This window comes from Erpetoichthys calabaricus, chromosome 3 (assembly GCF_900747795.2).
Source record: "Erpetoichthys calabaricus chromosome 3, fErpCal1.3, whole genome shotgun sequence".
Classification (NCBI taxonomy): Eukaryota; Metazoa; Chordata; class Cladistia; order Polypteriformes; family Polypteridae; genus Erpetoichthys; species Erpetoichthys calabaricus.
Genome location: NC_041396.2, coordinates 292,691,522 through 292,709,103, shown reverse-complemented (window position 1 = coordinate 292,709,103; position 17,582 = coordinate 292,691,522). Strand labels below are relative to the sequence as shown.

The window sequence follows — 17,582 nt, the reverse complement described above, 5'->3', positions numbered from 1 at the left end:
TGGAGAGACCTGAAGACGGCCATTTGCAGACGCTTCTCACTCAATCTAATGGAGCTTGAGAGGATCTACCAGGAAAAATGAGAGAAACTTCCCAAATCCAGGTGTGCAAAGTTTGTAGAGACTTGCGAAGATTACAAAGCCCCAAAGGGGCTTTCAAGTTTTAATACTGTAATTTTGCAAACTTTTCTGAAAACAATTTGTGTATTTCCCCTTGGGATTAACAAAGTATCTATATATATCTAAAACTAAGTTTTCACTTTAACTCATAATGACATTCAGAATAGATTGATGATCAAAATAGCAAATGTATCCGTTTTAAATGAAGTCAAAAGCGAAGAGGTCTGAATACCTTCAGAATCTACTGTCCATCTTGCCTCCACTCCAACACCAATTCTTCCTTACCTTTTGATATTAAGTCTAAAACGGCATTGAACCAACAGGGCGCGACACGCATGACAAGACCCCCGGGCTTGGAATTGATGCCCGCATTGTCAATAAAGTGCTTTGCTATTAACGATGACGTGAAAACAGACCAGAAATCGGAGCTGTGGCCTGTAACAACACCCGGATTTTGGTGCGGGCGGGCTCTGGCACCTAAAACGCTGACCCGGATGCAGGCGGGCGTGATTGGATTGCGCAAACTGTGCACATTCGAGGGTTTGACTTCAAGTGAAATTCAAGAAAAACCAGATGTTCTTCTGGCACCAGTCTTTTTAGCAGTGCGCCACGTTCGTTAACTGCCAAACCCCCCACCCCCCATGACTCGCTTCCTTCCCTGATTCTTATTGTAGCAAATGCACTACTGCCGGTTTGTTATAAACGCTCTAAAACTTCCTCTTTGAACGGAGATTTGCAACTTTTTTTTTTTTTTGAAGGGCGCCATCCTATCGGGCTAAGCGCTGGACTCCGTGTCTCAGGTGAGTCAAACTTGGAGGTGAACAACCCTCAGAATTGTTTTTAGCAGCTCTCGGGCGGGACAAGTCGAGCAAAAAAGTTTCGCTTCATTTTAGCATTCCAGACGTTCGCCTAAATCTGATTAGAGGAAGCCGGAACTTCAATCTGTTGTGGAGCACTCCGCTCGGTAAATCACTGGGGGAGGTCGAAGAACCTGCTCAAGTTCAGGTCTCTCTGTTTATGATGGGAGGAGTTGGCCGCGCGATTCTGTGCTGCTCGTGTACGCGCGTGCTCGCACGCACGCACGCGGATGGTCTGTGAAGACGGGTGAGGGTGTTTCCCCGGCCCGGCGAGTCTTAAAGGGGGGCGCGCCGCTCGGATAACTACTATGTCATACTTGTTCTTGTTTATTTCAGTCTAACGTTTAAGTTTTGAAAAATTTGCTATAACCCCGTTTTTTTTTTCAGCTCCTTTCTTTTTTGTAGCCGAAGGTGATGCAACCTTTTTAAAAGGTTTGCAAATTTATTAAAAATCAAAGAGTAAAATCGCTCCGTCATAGAAGTACTCGGACCATTAATGCAGTACTTTGTTGAAGCCCCTTTCGCAACAATTTCATTTTCTTAGTAAGTCTCTACAAGCTTTGCACTCCTGGATTTGGGCAGCATATCCCAATCTTCCTGGCAGATCCCCTCAAGCTTCATTAGATTGGACGAGAAGTATGTGTAAACAGCCATCTTCAGGTCACTCCAAAGATGTTCTGTTGTGCTTTGGATGGGCCACTCAGTGTCACTCCGAGACTCCTCCTGAAGACATTCCAGCATTGTCTTGGCATTTTGCTTCATGACATTGTTCTGCTGAAAGGTGAACCGTTGCCCTGTTCTGAGGTGGTCTGCACAAGGACTACTTTGTATTTGACTGCATTCATTCTTCCCTCATTTCTGACCAGTCCCTCTGTCTCTGTCACCGTTATGCTTCACTGTTGTGATGGTATTAGGCAGGTGATGCTTATGGATGCTTGGGGTTTTGCACAAAGAGTTCAATTTGTGTCTCATTAGACCAGATAATCTTTTTCTCCTCACATTCTCTTGAGTCCTTAAACTGTCACAGGCCTTTAACTGAAGAGTGGCTTCCGTCTAGCTAATCTACCATAAACGCCTGATTGCTGGATGCAGCTGAGATGACCATCCTTCTGACAGATTGTCCCACTTCAGCAGATCACTTCTGAAGCTCTGTTAGAGTAACTGTTGGGTTCTTGGTCACCTCCCTGACCAAGGCCCTTCTTACCCACTCCTCAATTTGACCAAACGATCAACTCTTGGAACATTCATGGTGGTTCCAAACTTCTTCCATTTCACAATTCATGAATTCCTGGGAACACTCGATGCTTCAGTAATGGTTTTATCCCCTCATCTCAAACTGTACCTCACCACAATTTGATCGTGGAGGTCCTCCGAGAGTTCCTTGCACTTCACTCTGCATGGCAGGACAAAAACCAAGCCATGAATTGTATGACCTCAATTACCCGGCTACACGTATGCAAGCAATGATGTCCAGTCAGTTCTGTTTGCCCCAAGTGAACTCCGTTCAAGTCCTGGAAACATCTCAAGGAGAATTAAAGCAACCAGGCTGGGCCGGAGCACAATTTGGAGGGCCACAACAATGGCTCTTCTAGGAAGGAGACATTTCAGTTTGTGATTTTTCTTTAAATGAAGGGTTGTAAATACTTTCTGAATCTTCTGTAGATGAGCGTGCCATGCAAACACAATCCTTGATACTGCCCCAAAGTTACACTTCCTCGATTCTTTTCTCCTAAAGTTTTAGCGAGCACTTCCATCTACACGTCTAAGACGTGACACTAAGCCAACACTTGAACTTTAAATCTGTTGTATAAACCCCATTCACTACCAAGCATACACATATCGGAGGACGTTTCCAATAATTTTTCTTAACAGCATGAAGGAGTTACTATTTAAATTATGTCATAAATATTACCATAGGTCAGAATGTAAATTCCTTGATGGAGCAATGCATGTACTGGTGCTTTTAACATCGAAAAGTTAATTTTATTTCAGTAATTCAATTCAAAAAGTGAAACTCGTATATGATATAGATTCATTACACACAGTGATATATTTCAAGCATTTATTTCTTTTCATTTTTGCTGATTATGGCCTACGGGTAATGAAAACTCAAAATCCAGTATCTCAGAAAATTTGAATATTACAAGACCAATAAAAAGAAAAGATTATTAATACAGAAATGTCGGCCTATTGAAACATATGTCCATGTACGCCCTCAATACTTGGTCAGGGCTCCTTATGTATGAATGACTGCATCAATGTGGCGTGGCAGTGAGGTGATCAGCCTGTGGCACTGCTGAGGTGTTATGGAAGCCCAAGATGCTTTGATCATGGCCTTCAGCTCATCTTGCATTGTTGGCTCTGGTGTCTCTCATCTTCCTCTTCCTCACAGATTCTCTATGGGGTTTAGGTCAGGTGAGTTTGCTGGCCAGTCAAGCCCAGTGATACACACCGTGGTCATTAAACCAGGTATTGGTACTTTTGGCAGTGTGGGCAGGTGCCAAGTCCTGCTGGAAAATGAAATCGGCATCTCCATAAAGCTTGTCAGCAGAGGGAAGCATGACGTGCTCTAAAATGTCCTGGTAAACGGCTGTGGTGACTCTGGACTTGATAAAAGACAGTGGACCAACACCAGCAGATGACATGGCTCCCCAAATCATCACTGACTGTGGAAACTTCACACTGGACCTCAACCAACTTGGATTCTGTGCCTCTCCCCTCTTCCTTGATTTCCAAATGAAATTCAAAATTGCCTTTCATCTGAAAAGATGACTTTGGACCACTGAGCTGTTAACAGTCCGTTTTCTCCTTAGCCCAGATAAGACACTTCTGACGTTGTGTCTGGTTCAGGAGTGGCCTGACACAAGGACGTCCCGGATACACACGTCTGTGTGTGGTGGCTCTTGAAGCACTGACTCCAGCTGCAGTCCACTCCTTCGGAATCTCCCCCAAATTCTTCATAACCCTCTCCAAGCTGCGGTTATCCCTGTTGCTTGTGCACCTTTTTCCTGTCACATTTTTTCCTTCCACTCAACTTTCCATTAATATGCTTGGATACCACACTCTGTGAACAGCCAGCTTCTTCAGCAGTGGCCTTTTGTGGCTTCCTCTCCTTGTGGAGGGTCTCAATGTCTGTCTTCTGGATGACTGTCAAGTCAGCAGTCTGATTGTGTGGCCTACTGAACCAGGCTGAGAGACCATTTCAAGGCTCAGGACCCCTTTGCAGGTGTTTTGGGTTAATTAGCTGAGTGGAGTGGGACACCTGGAGTCTACAATTTTGAACATTTTCACAATATTCTAATTTTCTGAGATACTCAATTTTGTGTTTTCATTACCTGTAGGCTATAATCAGCAAAACGAAAAGAAATACAATACAATACAATTTATGTTTGTAGAGCCCACAATCACACAAGAAGTGCCGCAATGGGCTTTAACAGGCCCTGCCTCTTGACAGCCCACCAGCCTTGACTCTCTAAGAAGACAAATAAATGCTTGAAATATATAATTCTGTATGTAATTAATCTATATAATATGAGTTTCATTTTTGAATTGAATTACTGAAATAACTTTTCGATGATTTTCTAATTTATTGAGATGTATTTTCAGTGAAGGTGCTACAGAGTCCATTGAACACTTAATTTTTGTTCAAGGAGACAGAGGTTGACATTGATGGCTTCATTTGAGACAGTTGGTCGCATACTTTGCAATCCTCATTTGGGTATTCTGACATACCAAGTGATGATTATTCTGTTTGGTCCACTAAAGAGCTGATGCCACACTATGTGGTGGGCTTGTCAAACTCGTCGATTTTGTTGTTGCTGATCTCATCACCTAATATGTCAGTTTGTAAAAATCTCTAAGGATGTCAAATTACACGACCGCATGATGACTTTCCAGCACAGTTTCACACTTCCAAAGAATTACGCGCTCTCCTGCTCTGTTACCGAGCTGGTGTTGTGTGAACGGTTTACAGATATAGAGAGTTCAGCTGCAGTCTCGGCCCCTTTTTGTATTCTTTATTGATTTCATGGTGCAGTTCGTAAAATGCGAGACATCAGACAGACAACTCTTTCTTCTGTTATTGAGATCTTAAACACCCGCATTTCTTATTCCTCATTGCTTCATTATATGAAATATACTTCTGGATGAGAGATCTTTGCTTGTCCGCGCTCATGCACATGGAGCCCACCTGGATGACTTAAGACCACAGTGGGTTAATAAACCATTAAAAAAGAAGCTGCAAAGGAAAAAAACAGCTGTATAAAACTAATAACTCCAAAGTGAATCGTAGGGTGTATGAGAACATGAGGGCAACCATTAAGAAGAATATCAGGGAGGCTAAAAGACAGTTGAAGAGGAATACAGCAGATAAGGCGATACATGACCCTAAGAGATACTTTCAGTATTTTAGTAGTAAAAAGAATGAAGGAGGAGGTGAAGTGTGTAAGGGATAGTAAAGGGGAATTAAAAGATGCAGACAGTGAAATAGCAGACGATCTAAACTTGCATTGTTCTGATTTCTTCACAAGTAAGGAAGTGGATAACCTCCAAGCGGTAACAGGGACTACTAAGGAGGTATTGAGGCAGTTACAAATTGTAAAGGGAGAAGAGTTGCTCAGATTAAATAGGCTGAAATCAAACAAATCACCAGGACCAGATAATATTTACCCTTGAGTTCATACGGAGGCTAGCGAGTACAGATATAAACCCTTGACACACCTTTTTAGGAACTCTCTGTCCGCTCTCACATATAAAACACACCCAAGACTTGCTGTATGTTGAAATCGGCCCTGTTTGGTTTTGTTGGGGTGAGTCACAGACTGCTTGGATTGAGTCGCTGGGTATGTCAAACTACACGACCGCAAGGGGGTTCATAGGCAAGCACTGCAACTGCCTCCCTTTTGCTAAGATTACGTAAGTGAAGTGTGTGACTAAATGTCACTGTAGAAGTCCAATAATGTGAGATGGCCTTCTTGTGGATGCTTTACTGCCTGTTGAACCACCAGTCACATCCGTGCTATTCAAAACCGACCCAAGATTTGACCAATCCAATATCCTGTAATTGGGAAGCTCACGCTGAATCCAGAAGGGGGCATATGCTACCTGAGAATATGTCTGTCATTATCCAACCTGCTACAGGGTATCCAACAGGGTCATGGGGGTCTGCTGGAGCCAATCCCAGCCAGCACAGGGTGCAAGGTAAGAACAAATTCCCAGGAAGGGCACCGGCCCACCGCAGGGCACACACACACACACCAAGCACACACTAGGGACAATTTAGGATCACCAATGCACCTAACCTGCATGTCTTTCGACTGTGGGAGGAAACCCACACAGACACTTGGAGAACATGCAAACTCCACGCAGGGAGGACCCGGGAAGCGAACCCAGGTCTCCTTACTGGGAGGCAGCAGCGCTACCCACTGCGCCACCGTGCCGCCCTGAGAATATGTTCTTTGACTAATTGCAGCTTTACTTAGCCAAATCTCTCTCTCTCTCTCTCTCTCTCTCTCTCTCTGTTGTGACCACTAGGGGGCATTGCAGCATCCCAAACCCCAGACACAATTGCACAGACACAAGTCCCAATATAATAAAGGAACAAGGAACAGGCCTATCTGCTGTTCTCTTCACCACGGACTATAAATATAACAGCAGTCCATGTCACTTGCAGAAATTCTCAGATGACTCTGCACTTATGGGGTGTGTTGATAAAGGAGATGAGACCAAAGAGAGGAGTCGGGGGGGGAAACTTTGTTTCTCTGCCAGCAAACCCAAGGATACAGGTTATTGAGGATCTATGTCTGGCCACCATTCAGGGAGTGGACGTAGCGGAGGTCCACTCCTACACGTATGTGGGTCAGGTCAGGTTGGGACGCAAGCACTGGTACAGCACGTTGCTGTACCCACCACACGACGAAACCGCTCAGGATCCCAGTAATTTAAAAGGTTTATTTGCATACAAATACCTTACAAAGGATTTTGCAATTCCCACACCCATCATTTTCTTTCGCCTTCCACTGCTCCCGGCAGCCTTCAGAGACCCCGGTCCTTTAATGTGGGTCGACATTGGCCATCACAGGATTTGAAATAGATGTGAACAGTGTGGTGTGGCTTCAAGAGAGGACCACTAAAACAACAAGCTAATTAAATGGGCAGGCTCAGTTATGGGACACACTCTGGACCCCCTGGAGGTTGTAGAAAAGGAGAGAGTTAAAACAAAACTGAGTGCCATTATGAACAACGCTGCACATCCTCTCTCTGACACACCAACAACTGAAAACTTTCAGGCAACAAAGAAACGCTACGGGGGGTCCTTTATATCAACAGCAATATGCCTGTATAGCGCCTCACTGGGACTGGAAAGAAAGACAGAAAGGAAGCTTTCTTTCTTTCTTTAAAATAGTTTTATAGGATGACCCACAATTTTCAAACATTTATAGAACAGTGGAAATTGTTAACGAGGAGTGCGTTTTTTTGTTTTTTTTTTTTTCCTTTTGTTGAATTAATTATTATGAAACTACAGCAGAATACTCATTCATAGGTTGCATAGGATGATGGTTTGTTGATTTTTGTATTGACTGTTGAATGTTTAATAAAAGGTATATTTAAAACTCAAAAAAAAAAACCTATTTCTCTCTTTCTCCCTGTTTCTTATTTTAAAGAGCTTCTGTAAATTCCTAATCCTACCCACTGGAGACCAAGTCCCATCTACAAAATAAGTGTAATCTTTCATTTTCTTTTTATTTTTTGTCACTGTTGTGGCTTTGAGGTGGCAATGTAAGTGCCTTCCACAGTGCAGTTCCCAGTACTGAGCCTGGTCCATCTGTGGAGCTCCCTAAAGAAGGGCCCACTTGAACTCTGCACAGTGACAGGACAGACCTGTGCTCCATATTTCAGCTGTTTGGCTTCTTTTCACAGACAGGTCAGCTGCCTGCTCACACTAACCGACTTCCTCAATTGCGTGAGGCCCGCGGTGTGTTGAATGTACGGGCGTGTGTCAGTTTTTGTCTGCTCTCTCAGTATAAGATATGGGTGGCATGCGGTGCTGAACTTAACGTTTAACCTTCTCTTTCAGTGCAAGCTGGCGGATGTGGACAGCCTGACGTTTCACTTCCCCTCCATCGACATATTTTAAGTGAGAACACAGCATGTTTGTGTGAAGGGCCAGGAAGGCAACACCAGCACCTACCCGGGCAACGAATCGGTGGGAGTTTGTTTTTTTTTTTTTTTCCTTTCCGAGAGATGGCAGAGAACAAACTTGGCAGTGGTGCCGGACTCTTTGCCAAGCGAGTGCAGAAACAGTTGAACCGGGCGCAGGAAAAGGTGAGTGGAGACTTGAAATGATGCGTGACCTGGGCAGTGGGATGTGCACGCAAGGTGCCAGCTGTGAGTTTACCAGACTGATTGCTGCAACACTCAGAACATGGAGTGGTCTGATTCTGTAACAGATCTTTTGATGAGATGACTGCATCAGAATCACAAGCAGTGATATTGCATCCTTAACATAAAGTCTGCAACAGTTTAACTAATGCCTGGCACAGACTAGAAAAAAACAATTAGGAAGGGGAGGCTAAGATTACGGCTAATCTGGCTGTACCTGTAAACCCCTTTGCACGGTAGCCGGCTCTGTCAGGCAGTATGTTATTGGCTGGTAGGAAAAGGGGCAGGCTTGCAATATTTTGGAAATGTGGAACCGTGTTGGAAAGTCACATTAATTTGATATCCCCAGCAATTACCAATCATGTAAATGGACATACTCTTGCAAATAAAACAGCAGGGAAGTTTGTCATCTCCTCCATCTAGAAGTCTTATAATGTGACGTTGGCCTAACAGGGAAGAGAGCACATACTTTGACAAGGTTGTAAGTAAAGGGGAAGATACTTGTAGAGAAAAACGTGATAAATGGGAGCCACAAATAGCTGTTAATGCTTGCTTTGACCTCAGTGTTGCTGAAGGCTGTGAGGGTGGATAGCACAAAGTGACAGACATTACTGATATGATAATGACAACGTTCAAGTTGCACGGGTACTGGAGGAGGCTACAGTACTTTACCCTTTTTTTATTTCGGAGGTGTTTCATGTGGCTCATAACAAACAAAGTCCTCACTCTCATTAGTCTATGATATTGCTATTTACTATTTTTAAGATAACAAGCCTGCTATTGGGCTGAACTGTTGTTCAATGTGTGCCTCAATCCTTCTCTCTCAGTGCTAGCAAAAATAAGCTCAAATAGGAATTCAGGAAATGGTCAATGTTGGGGTGATTTCCTTTCATTTAAAAAAAGCAGATAGATACACACACATACTGTATATCTATATATCCATCCATCCCACTATATCCTAACTACAGGGAGATTATATTAGATTATATATATTAATATATAATATTATAAAAAAAAATCTTGGAAGGAGATAAGATGTGATTTTCTCAGAGAGACACTTTCACGTCCTGCGACTTTGTGCCAAGAGATTTAACCAAGCCCAGGGCCGGAAATAACAGACAAAAAGTAGATGACAAAGTAAAACGTTGTAAAGAATTCAAAAACGTAGGCGCGGTACACATGCAGAGCAGGTTAGAGATAATGAAAGTCCGAAAATTCGAAAGTCTCAAAAAAAAAAAAAAAATGATAGTAAAGATCGCATTAGCGCAAACGAATGGAAATTATTACTCGGTGAAATAACAGAACAGTGAAAAGAGAGAGAATATATTGTTCTGAATTAAACTTTAGGTCAGATACTTGCAGATTATCTAATTCGTGTTGCCATCAGGGAAATGTAGTGATTCTTCCCAATGTAGATGCGTATCTTACGAGAATTAAGATTTGTTCTTTGTTGAAAGTGAAATCCACACACACGAGCAGCAGAAACGCTGTACGGTTGTTGGTGAGTGAAACCCCCTAGTGTGTGTGTATGTATGTATGTATGTATGTGTGTATATATAAATATAAATATAAAATATATATATATACACACACACATATATATATATGTGTATATGTATGTGTGTGTGTGTGTGTATATATATATCTGTAGATATCTTCTTCTATAATACACTACCATTGCTGTCCGTTTGTCTGTCCAGGATTTTAAATCACCTGTAGCTCGCAAACTGTTTGACCTATTGACCTGAAATTTGGTACACATATACTACGTGACGTCTACTATCCACTTTCAGGGTGTTTATTGACCTCCAAGGTTATCCATCCATCCATCCATTTTCCAACCCGCTGAATCCGAACACAGGGTCACGGGGGTCCGCCGGAGCCAATCCCAGCCAACACAGGGCACAAGGCAGGAAACAATCCTGGGCAGGGTGCCAACCCACCGCAGGACACACACAAACACAGCCACACACCAAGCACACACTAGGGACAATTTAGAATCGCCAATCCACCTAACCTGCATGTCTTTGGACTGTGGGAGGAAACCAGAGCGCCCGGAGGAAACCCACGCAGACACGGGGAGAACATGCAAACTCCACGCAGGGAGGACCCGGGAATCGAACCCAGGTCCCCAGATCTCCCAACTGCGAGGCAGCAGCGCTACTCACTGCGCCACCGTGCCGCCCCTCCAAGGTTATTCCTCTTTTTATTTTATTTTATTGTAGAATCAACTCTCGGTAGCGGCCAGCAGGGTGGACATGTGGTGCATGTGTACGGGCACCGTTCTCATCCCTACCTCCTTCGCCGTCACTTCCCCTTCCTCTTCATATCTTAAATCAAAGTCTTCAATCTGCCTCAAGTGCCAGCTTAAGTGAAAAATTAAGAAAAACGTACTAAGTAATTGCAACACAAACACTGACTTAATCAGTTTTAACGTGAAAAGATGCTGACGAAAGAAAAGAAGAAGCGGGCCTCTAGGGTATGGAAAAGAAGTACTTTTCAGGAAGCAGCAAGCGCATCAACCTCTGAGCAAACTAGTGCTAAAGGTACAGAGAAAGAGGAGGAAAACTAGGAATGCTCAAGTCAAGTGTATTCATTGCACATTTTATCGTAGGGGGTGCCACGGAGCCCCAAATCCTAGACACAATTACACTTGGACAGTCCCGGGTTCAACCAAAGGTTATTTTTATTGTCAAACAGTACCTCTGACAGGCTTCTTTTCTTCAGTAACACATAATTCGATCCTTTCCAATCCTTTTGTTTTCTTCTCTAAGTGAGTGTTGTCCAGCTCTTCTCCCATCAAGTTGGGGGCTCTCTTTTAAAACTTTCTGGTGCACAATCTATTGCCCCAAGGGAACTACTTCGGGACTGGCCAGGCAAGGCAGCAGGGTCCATCCTCTCAGACATGGGGTCCTGCACAGAGATCTGACCAGGAAATACTATTTAATTGTAGATATTATTACTAAACTAATAAGGCTAGAGGTTATATCACTCATGGGTTGGGGGGGCTAAAAAGTACCAGGATACTGATAAGTAGAAACCAATAATCAGTAAACAGTTCGAGAACTATAAAGTGAACTTTTATATAGTATAAAACACATGGTAGGTATATGAAACTGTATTGCATATAAATTGAGAAAAGCAGAACTCTATATAACTGAATGGGAAAAAAAAAGGTATATACAGTGATACTTACTATTACTGAATATTTGTAAGAAAGTAAGAAAAATATCGGGTGTAGTCTCCCCTAGACTTCCTTGTATACTCCGACATAGGGATGGATATTTGAGGAGTAAACCGCAAGACAATGATTATATTTTTATTTTATGTACTTTAAGAACCATCCCCATTAAATTAAATTAATAATATATTGAACAATTATTATAAAAGTAAAGTTGAATAAATTGGACTCTGCAGCTGCATGAATAATCAAGGTAAAGTACCACTTCCAGTTAACAGAAATAGCCTAAAGGTTGATAGAAATCTACATCCATCCATCCATTTTCCAACCCGCTGAATCCGAATACAGGGTCACGGGGGGTCTGCTGGAGCCAATCCCAGCCAACACAGGGCACAAGGCAGGAACCAATCCCGGGCAGGGTGCTAACCCACCGCAGAGAAATCTACATTTTGTACCTAATATTTGTATGCAAGATTGGGTTGACCTAAGTGAAAGCGGAGGGCGGAGTGGTGGCTCTGAGGCTAGGGATCTGCAGTGGCAATCGGAAGGTTCAAATCCCATAAACGCCAAAAGTGGCTCTACTTTGTCGGGCCCTCGAGCAAGGCCCTTAACCTGCAATTGCTCCGTCCTGGGTATGTCGTTAATCTGCAGCCAGTCCTGCAGGTAGGCCCTCCAACTTGCAGGGAAAACTTAGGGTTTGGTAGAAGAATTGGCACTCCAGCCACCATAAGAAAAACTTGAACTGGTTCCCTTCCATCTGAACTAGTGTGGTGCTGAGGCGTCACCCGTTGCCTGGCTGCACTCAGGTCCTAATCTGGGGTGGCTTGCTGGGTGCAGCAATCCACTGTGTCAGCGCCTGCTCCTAACCTCTATGTGAAAGTGTAGTCAAGTTATCATGTTTAGATACACACACATAATCCCAAAAATGGTATTTTTGGACTCGGGGAGGTCTAAAATGTCAAGATTCATCAAAATCGAATTTTTGGACGATTACAATACTTTTCCAATGAGAAAGTAAGTCAGACCCAGGGAGGTCTAAAATGTCGAGATTCATCAAAATACGAATTTTTGGACGATTACAATACTTTCCCTATATTTCGTATACGGGAAAGTAAAAATGATAACAATAAAGCAAAGTTAATATCATACATAACTACAGTATATAAAAAGACAATTTGTAATCTATATATATAAAATCCCTGTGTGCGTCCAGGTGTCCGTGTGTGGGTGTCTTCTGGTGAAGTGCGTATGCGCGGGGCACGGTGCGATGCGTGATATTACTGTCAGAGAAAGTTAGAGGCATTTTACAGAAATACGAGCCAGTATTACTGTCAGAGGAGATTAAAGGCATACAGTGGTGTGAAAAACTATTTGCCCCCTTCCTGATTTCTTATTCTTTTGCATGTTTGTCACACAAAATGTTTCTGATCATCAAACACATTTAACCATTAGTCAAATATAACACAAGTAAACACAAAATGCAGTTTTTAAATGATGGTGTTTATTATTTAGGGAGAAAAAAATTCCAAACCTACATGGCCCTGTGTGAAAAAGTAATTGCCCCCTGAACCTAATAACTGGTTGGGCCACCCTTAGCAGCAATAACTGCAATCAAGCGTTTGCGATAACTTGCAATGAGTCTTTTACAGCGCTCTGGAGGAATTTTGGCCCACTCATCTTTGCAAAATTGTTGTAATTCAGCTTTATTTGAGGGCTTTCTAGCATGAACCGCCTTTTTAAGGTCATGCCATAGCATCTCAATTGGATTCAGGTCAGGACTTTGACTAGGCCACTCCAAAGTCTTCATTTTGTTTTTCTTCAGCCATTCAGAGGTGGATTTGCTGGTGTGTTTTGGGTCATTGTCCTGTTGCAGCACCCAAGATCGCTTCAGCTAGAGTTGACGAACAAATGGCCGGACATTCTCCTTCAGGATTTTTTGGTAGACAGTAGAATTCATGGTTCCATCTATCACAGCAAGCCTTCCAGGTCCTGAAGCAGCAAAACAACCCCAGACCATCACACTACCACCACCATATTTTACTGTTGGTATGATGTTCTTTTTCTGAAATGCTGTGTTCCTTTTACGCCAGATGTAACGGGACATTTGCCTTCCAAAAAGTTCAATTTTTGACTCGTCAGTCCACAAGGTATTTTCCCAAAAGTCTTGGCAATCATTGAGATGTTTCTTAGCAAAACTGAGACGAGCCCTAATGTTCTTTTTGCTTAACAGTGGTTTGCGTCTTGGAAATCTGCCATGCAGGCCGTTTTTGCCCAGTCTCTTTCTTATGGTGGAGTCGTGAACACTGACCTTAATTGAGGCAAGTGAGGCCTGCAGTTCTTTAGACGTTGTCCTGGGGTCTTTTGTGACCTCTCGGATGAGTCGTCTCTGCGCTCTTGGGGTAATTTTGGTCGGCCGGCCACTCCTGGGAAGGTTCACCACTGTTCCATGTTTTTGCCATTTGTGGATAATGGCTCTCACTGTGGTTCGCTGGAGTCCCAAAGCTTTAGAAATGGCTTTATAACCTTTACCAGACTGATAGATCTCAATTACTTCTGTTGTCATTTGTTCCTGAATTTCTTTGGATCTTGGCATGATGTCTAGCTTTTGAGGTGCTTTTGGTCTACTTCTCTGTGTCAGGCAGCTCCTATTTAAGTGATTTCTTGATTGAAACAGGTGTGGCAGTAATCAGGCCTGGGGGTGGCTACGGAAATTGAACTCAGGTGTGATACACCACAGTTAGGTTATTTTTTAACAAGGGGGCAATTACTTTTTCACACAGGGCCATGTAAGTTTGGATTTTTTTTCTCCCTAAATAATAAACACCATCATTTAAAAACTGCATTTTGTGTTTACTTGTGTTATATTTGACTAATGGTTAAATGTGTTTGATGATCAGAAACATTTTGTGTGACAAACATGCAAAAGAATAAGAAATCAGGAAGGGGGCAAATAGTTTTTCACACCACTGTATTACCTACGCGCACACCTGTATTACCGCCAGAGAAAATTAAAGGTATATTACGGATGTACAAGCCAGCAGACGTACAAGATGGTATCCTTTAATAAGGGCGCGCACAAAAAGGCGAGCCTCAAAAGGGCACAGCGAATAAAGGCACATGTAAAGAAAGATCTGCACCTTTGTTGCCCTTCACATATTCCTGAGCCATTTGAACTAAATTATCTACGAACGCCTTTATTCGCCGCGCTCAATTGAGGTCGCCCTTTTGAAGCTTGCCTTTTTGTACACGCCCTTATTGAATAGAGCCGTACAAGACAGTATTACTGTCACAGAAAATTAAAGACACACAATACACGACGGCAGCCCATGAAGAACGGTCAGCTCAGCAATTAAACATCAACAAAAGAAAGGCTGAAAGAAAGAAAAATACGACCAACAAAAAGAATGAGGTCAAAGTTCCTTGCCATTTAATATAGACTGTTCATACTAATGTTTATGCACTACTGTTCTAGTGCCCGTTATTGTAACGGGCTAAATGACTAGTAATCATATAAACACTGACAGAGACAATAAAGAAGCAATATAAATAAATGAAATATATACTTTGAAATGAAAAAAAAACACAAATGTATGTCAAACTCCAAAGCATTTATTAAAACCAGCCAGTTTAATCCATCCATCCATCCATTTTCCAACCCGCTGAATCCGAACACAGGGTCACGGGGGTCTGCTGGAGCCAATCCCAGTCAACACAGGGCACAAGGCCGGGACCAATCCCGGGCAGGGTGCCAACCCACCGCAGGACACACACAAACACACCCACACACCAAGCACACACTAGGGCCAATTTAGAATCGCCAGTCCACCTAACCAGCATGTCATTGGAATGTGGGAGGAAACCGGAGCGCCCGGAGGAAACCCACGCAGACACGGGGAGAACATGCAAACTCCACGCAGGGAGGACCCGGGAATCGAACCCAGGTCCCAAGATCTCCCAACTGCGAGGCAGCAGCGCTACCCACTGCGCCACCGTGCTGCCCAGCCAGTTTAATATAAACCATAAATGAAAGAGTTAGCCAAGTCATAGAAAGATCTAAAAATAGTTTTACAGTGGAGTAAATACTCATCAACAGAAAATATTCAATATGCAGAACAAGAAACAAATAAGTGAGAAGTGAAATAGGATATCCAAGTCACTTGAGACTATGTGGTATACAAGACCACCGATGTCTCCAGTATCAGCAGAGTCGTTCAAATTGCTGAAGTGTTTTTAGGCCAAGATCATTTATCTTCAGGGAAGGCCAACGCGTTTTGGAAAGAATTGTTTCTTCAGGGCCAAAAAATTAATACTTTGGATGAGCCAAGATGGCTTTTAGTGAGGAAAAAGAAATAAATATAATTTAAAGCCAGAAGAGCAGTTTTTTGGAATAATAGGAATAGCAGCATAACTACATATAAATGTATATAACTTGTTTATACATATTTAAAAACTACAAGTGTAACAGAAATGTTTGAACCTCCTGAGCGGTAATGCGTCTCCTGAGTATTAACGTCCTCTGTGGAGGCTTCTACAAATTTACTTTATAATTCTCTAAATGTTCACTGGTTACTGTTTCCTACTTATCAGTATCCCATTACCTCTTAGTTCCCACTAACTGAGTAATATGTTCTGTATCTTAATTTTTAGTTGCAGTCTACAGTGTTGGGACAAAGACGCTTTTCTCCATGATTTCCCCCTCTGCTGCAATTGCTCCTTCCTGGGTATGACATTAATCTGCATCCAGCCCTGCAAGCAGCTCCTCCAATTTACAAGGGAAACTTGGGGGTTGGTGGCAGGATTGGCACTCCAGCCACTGATAAAAACCTCCCAGTGTTCCAGTGTGGTGCTGAGTTCTCACCCGCTACACTCGGGGTCCCAATTTGGGTGGTCTGTTGCGTGGTGAGTGTGGCCACGTGCTCCAGCGCATGCTCTCGGCCTCTCCTCTCCCCTCCACCTCTGCTCCTCAGTTCACAAATGACAAATCAAAAAATTCACATGTGATTAAAGTGCTCTTTAATTTAAAGGGATCTGAACACATTTCAGTCACAAAACACCCACCCCCCCATTTCAGGGCACCATAATATTTGGACACAGCAATGGCAGGTCTATTAAAGCCGTCGTCATATTTAGTCTACAATTCAGAGATGTCACCAGGTGCTGAGGGTCTTCTCTGGTGTTGCTCTGCCAAGCCTCTAATGCAGCCATTTTCAGCTCCTGCTTGTTTCGGAGGCTTGGCCCCTTAATTTTTCCTCTTCAGCATATGAATGAAATGTACAGTTGGATTTAAATCAGGTGACTGTTTTGGCCATTCAAGAATTTTCCATGTTTTAGCTTTGACTGCCTCAGCAGTGTGTTTGGTCTCATTATCTTGTTGGAAGATGAAGCGCCATCCAATGAGTTTGGAGACATTTAGTAGAACTTGAGCAGATTAGATGTTTCTCTACACCTCAGAATTCACTGTGCCACTGCTGTTAACAGTTCCATCCTCAATGAAGAGAAGTGTGCCAGGACTGGTGGCAGCCATACATGCCCAAGCCATAATACCCCCAGCACTGCCATGTTTAACAGATGAGGTGGTCTGCTTTGGATCTTAGGGAGTTCCTTTTGGTCTCCACACTTTGCTCTCATCATCATTTTTGTCACATCTGTCCATAAGACCCTTTCTGCAGGCTCTTTGAAGTACTTCTTCTCAAACTGTAATCTGGCCGTCCTGTTTTTTGTGGTTTGCTTCTTGCAGTGTGGCCTCCTCTGTGTTTCTCTTCGTGAGGTCTTCTGCTGATAGTCGTCTCTGACGTATCCACATCTGCCCCCTGAAGACTGTCTCTGATCTGTCACACAGGTGTTGGGGGCTTTTCTTTTCACCATAGTGAGGATTCTCCTGTCTCATCAGGGACCTACCAGTCCCTTTGTGATTACTGAGCCCACCAGAGTGTTTTTTCTTCTTCATGATATTCCAGACTGTTGATTTTGGTCATTCTCAGGTTTTAGTGATGTCTCCAATGGTTTTATTCTCGTATTTCAGCCTCATGATGGTGTCTTTGACTTTC

The 17,582-nt window shown here is 43.1% G+C and overlaps 1 protein-coding gene across 1 annotated transcript in view; it reads left to right on the top strand.

Annotated features, from left to right (window-relative positions):
* The first annotated feature begins 606 nt into the window (after nt 1-606).
* bin2a (bridging integrator 2a) overlaps nt 607-17,582 on the top strand; it is an 88,556-nt gene continuing 71,580 nt past the window's right edge. The window contains exons 1-2 of the mRNA XM_051925062.1: nt 607-917; nt 8,050-8,297. Of these exons, the coding sequence (XP_051781022.1) occupies nt 8,217-8,297 (81 nt within the window). The 5' untranslated portion in view covers nt 607-917; nt 8,050-8,216. The remainder of the gene's footprint in view (nt 918-8,049; nt 8,298-17,582) is intronic.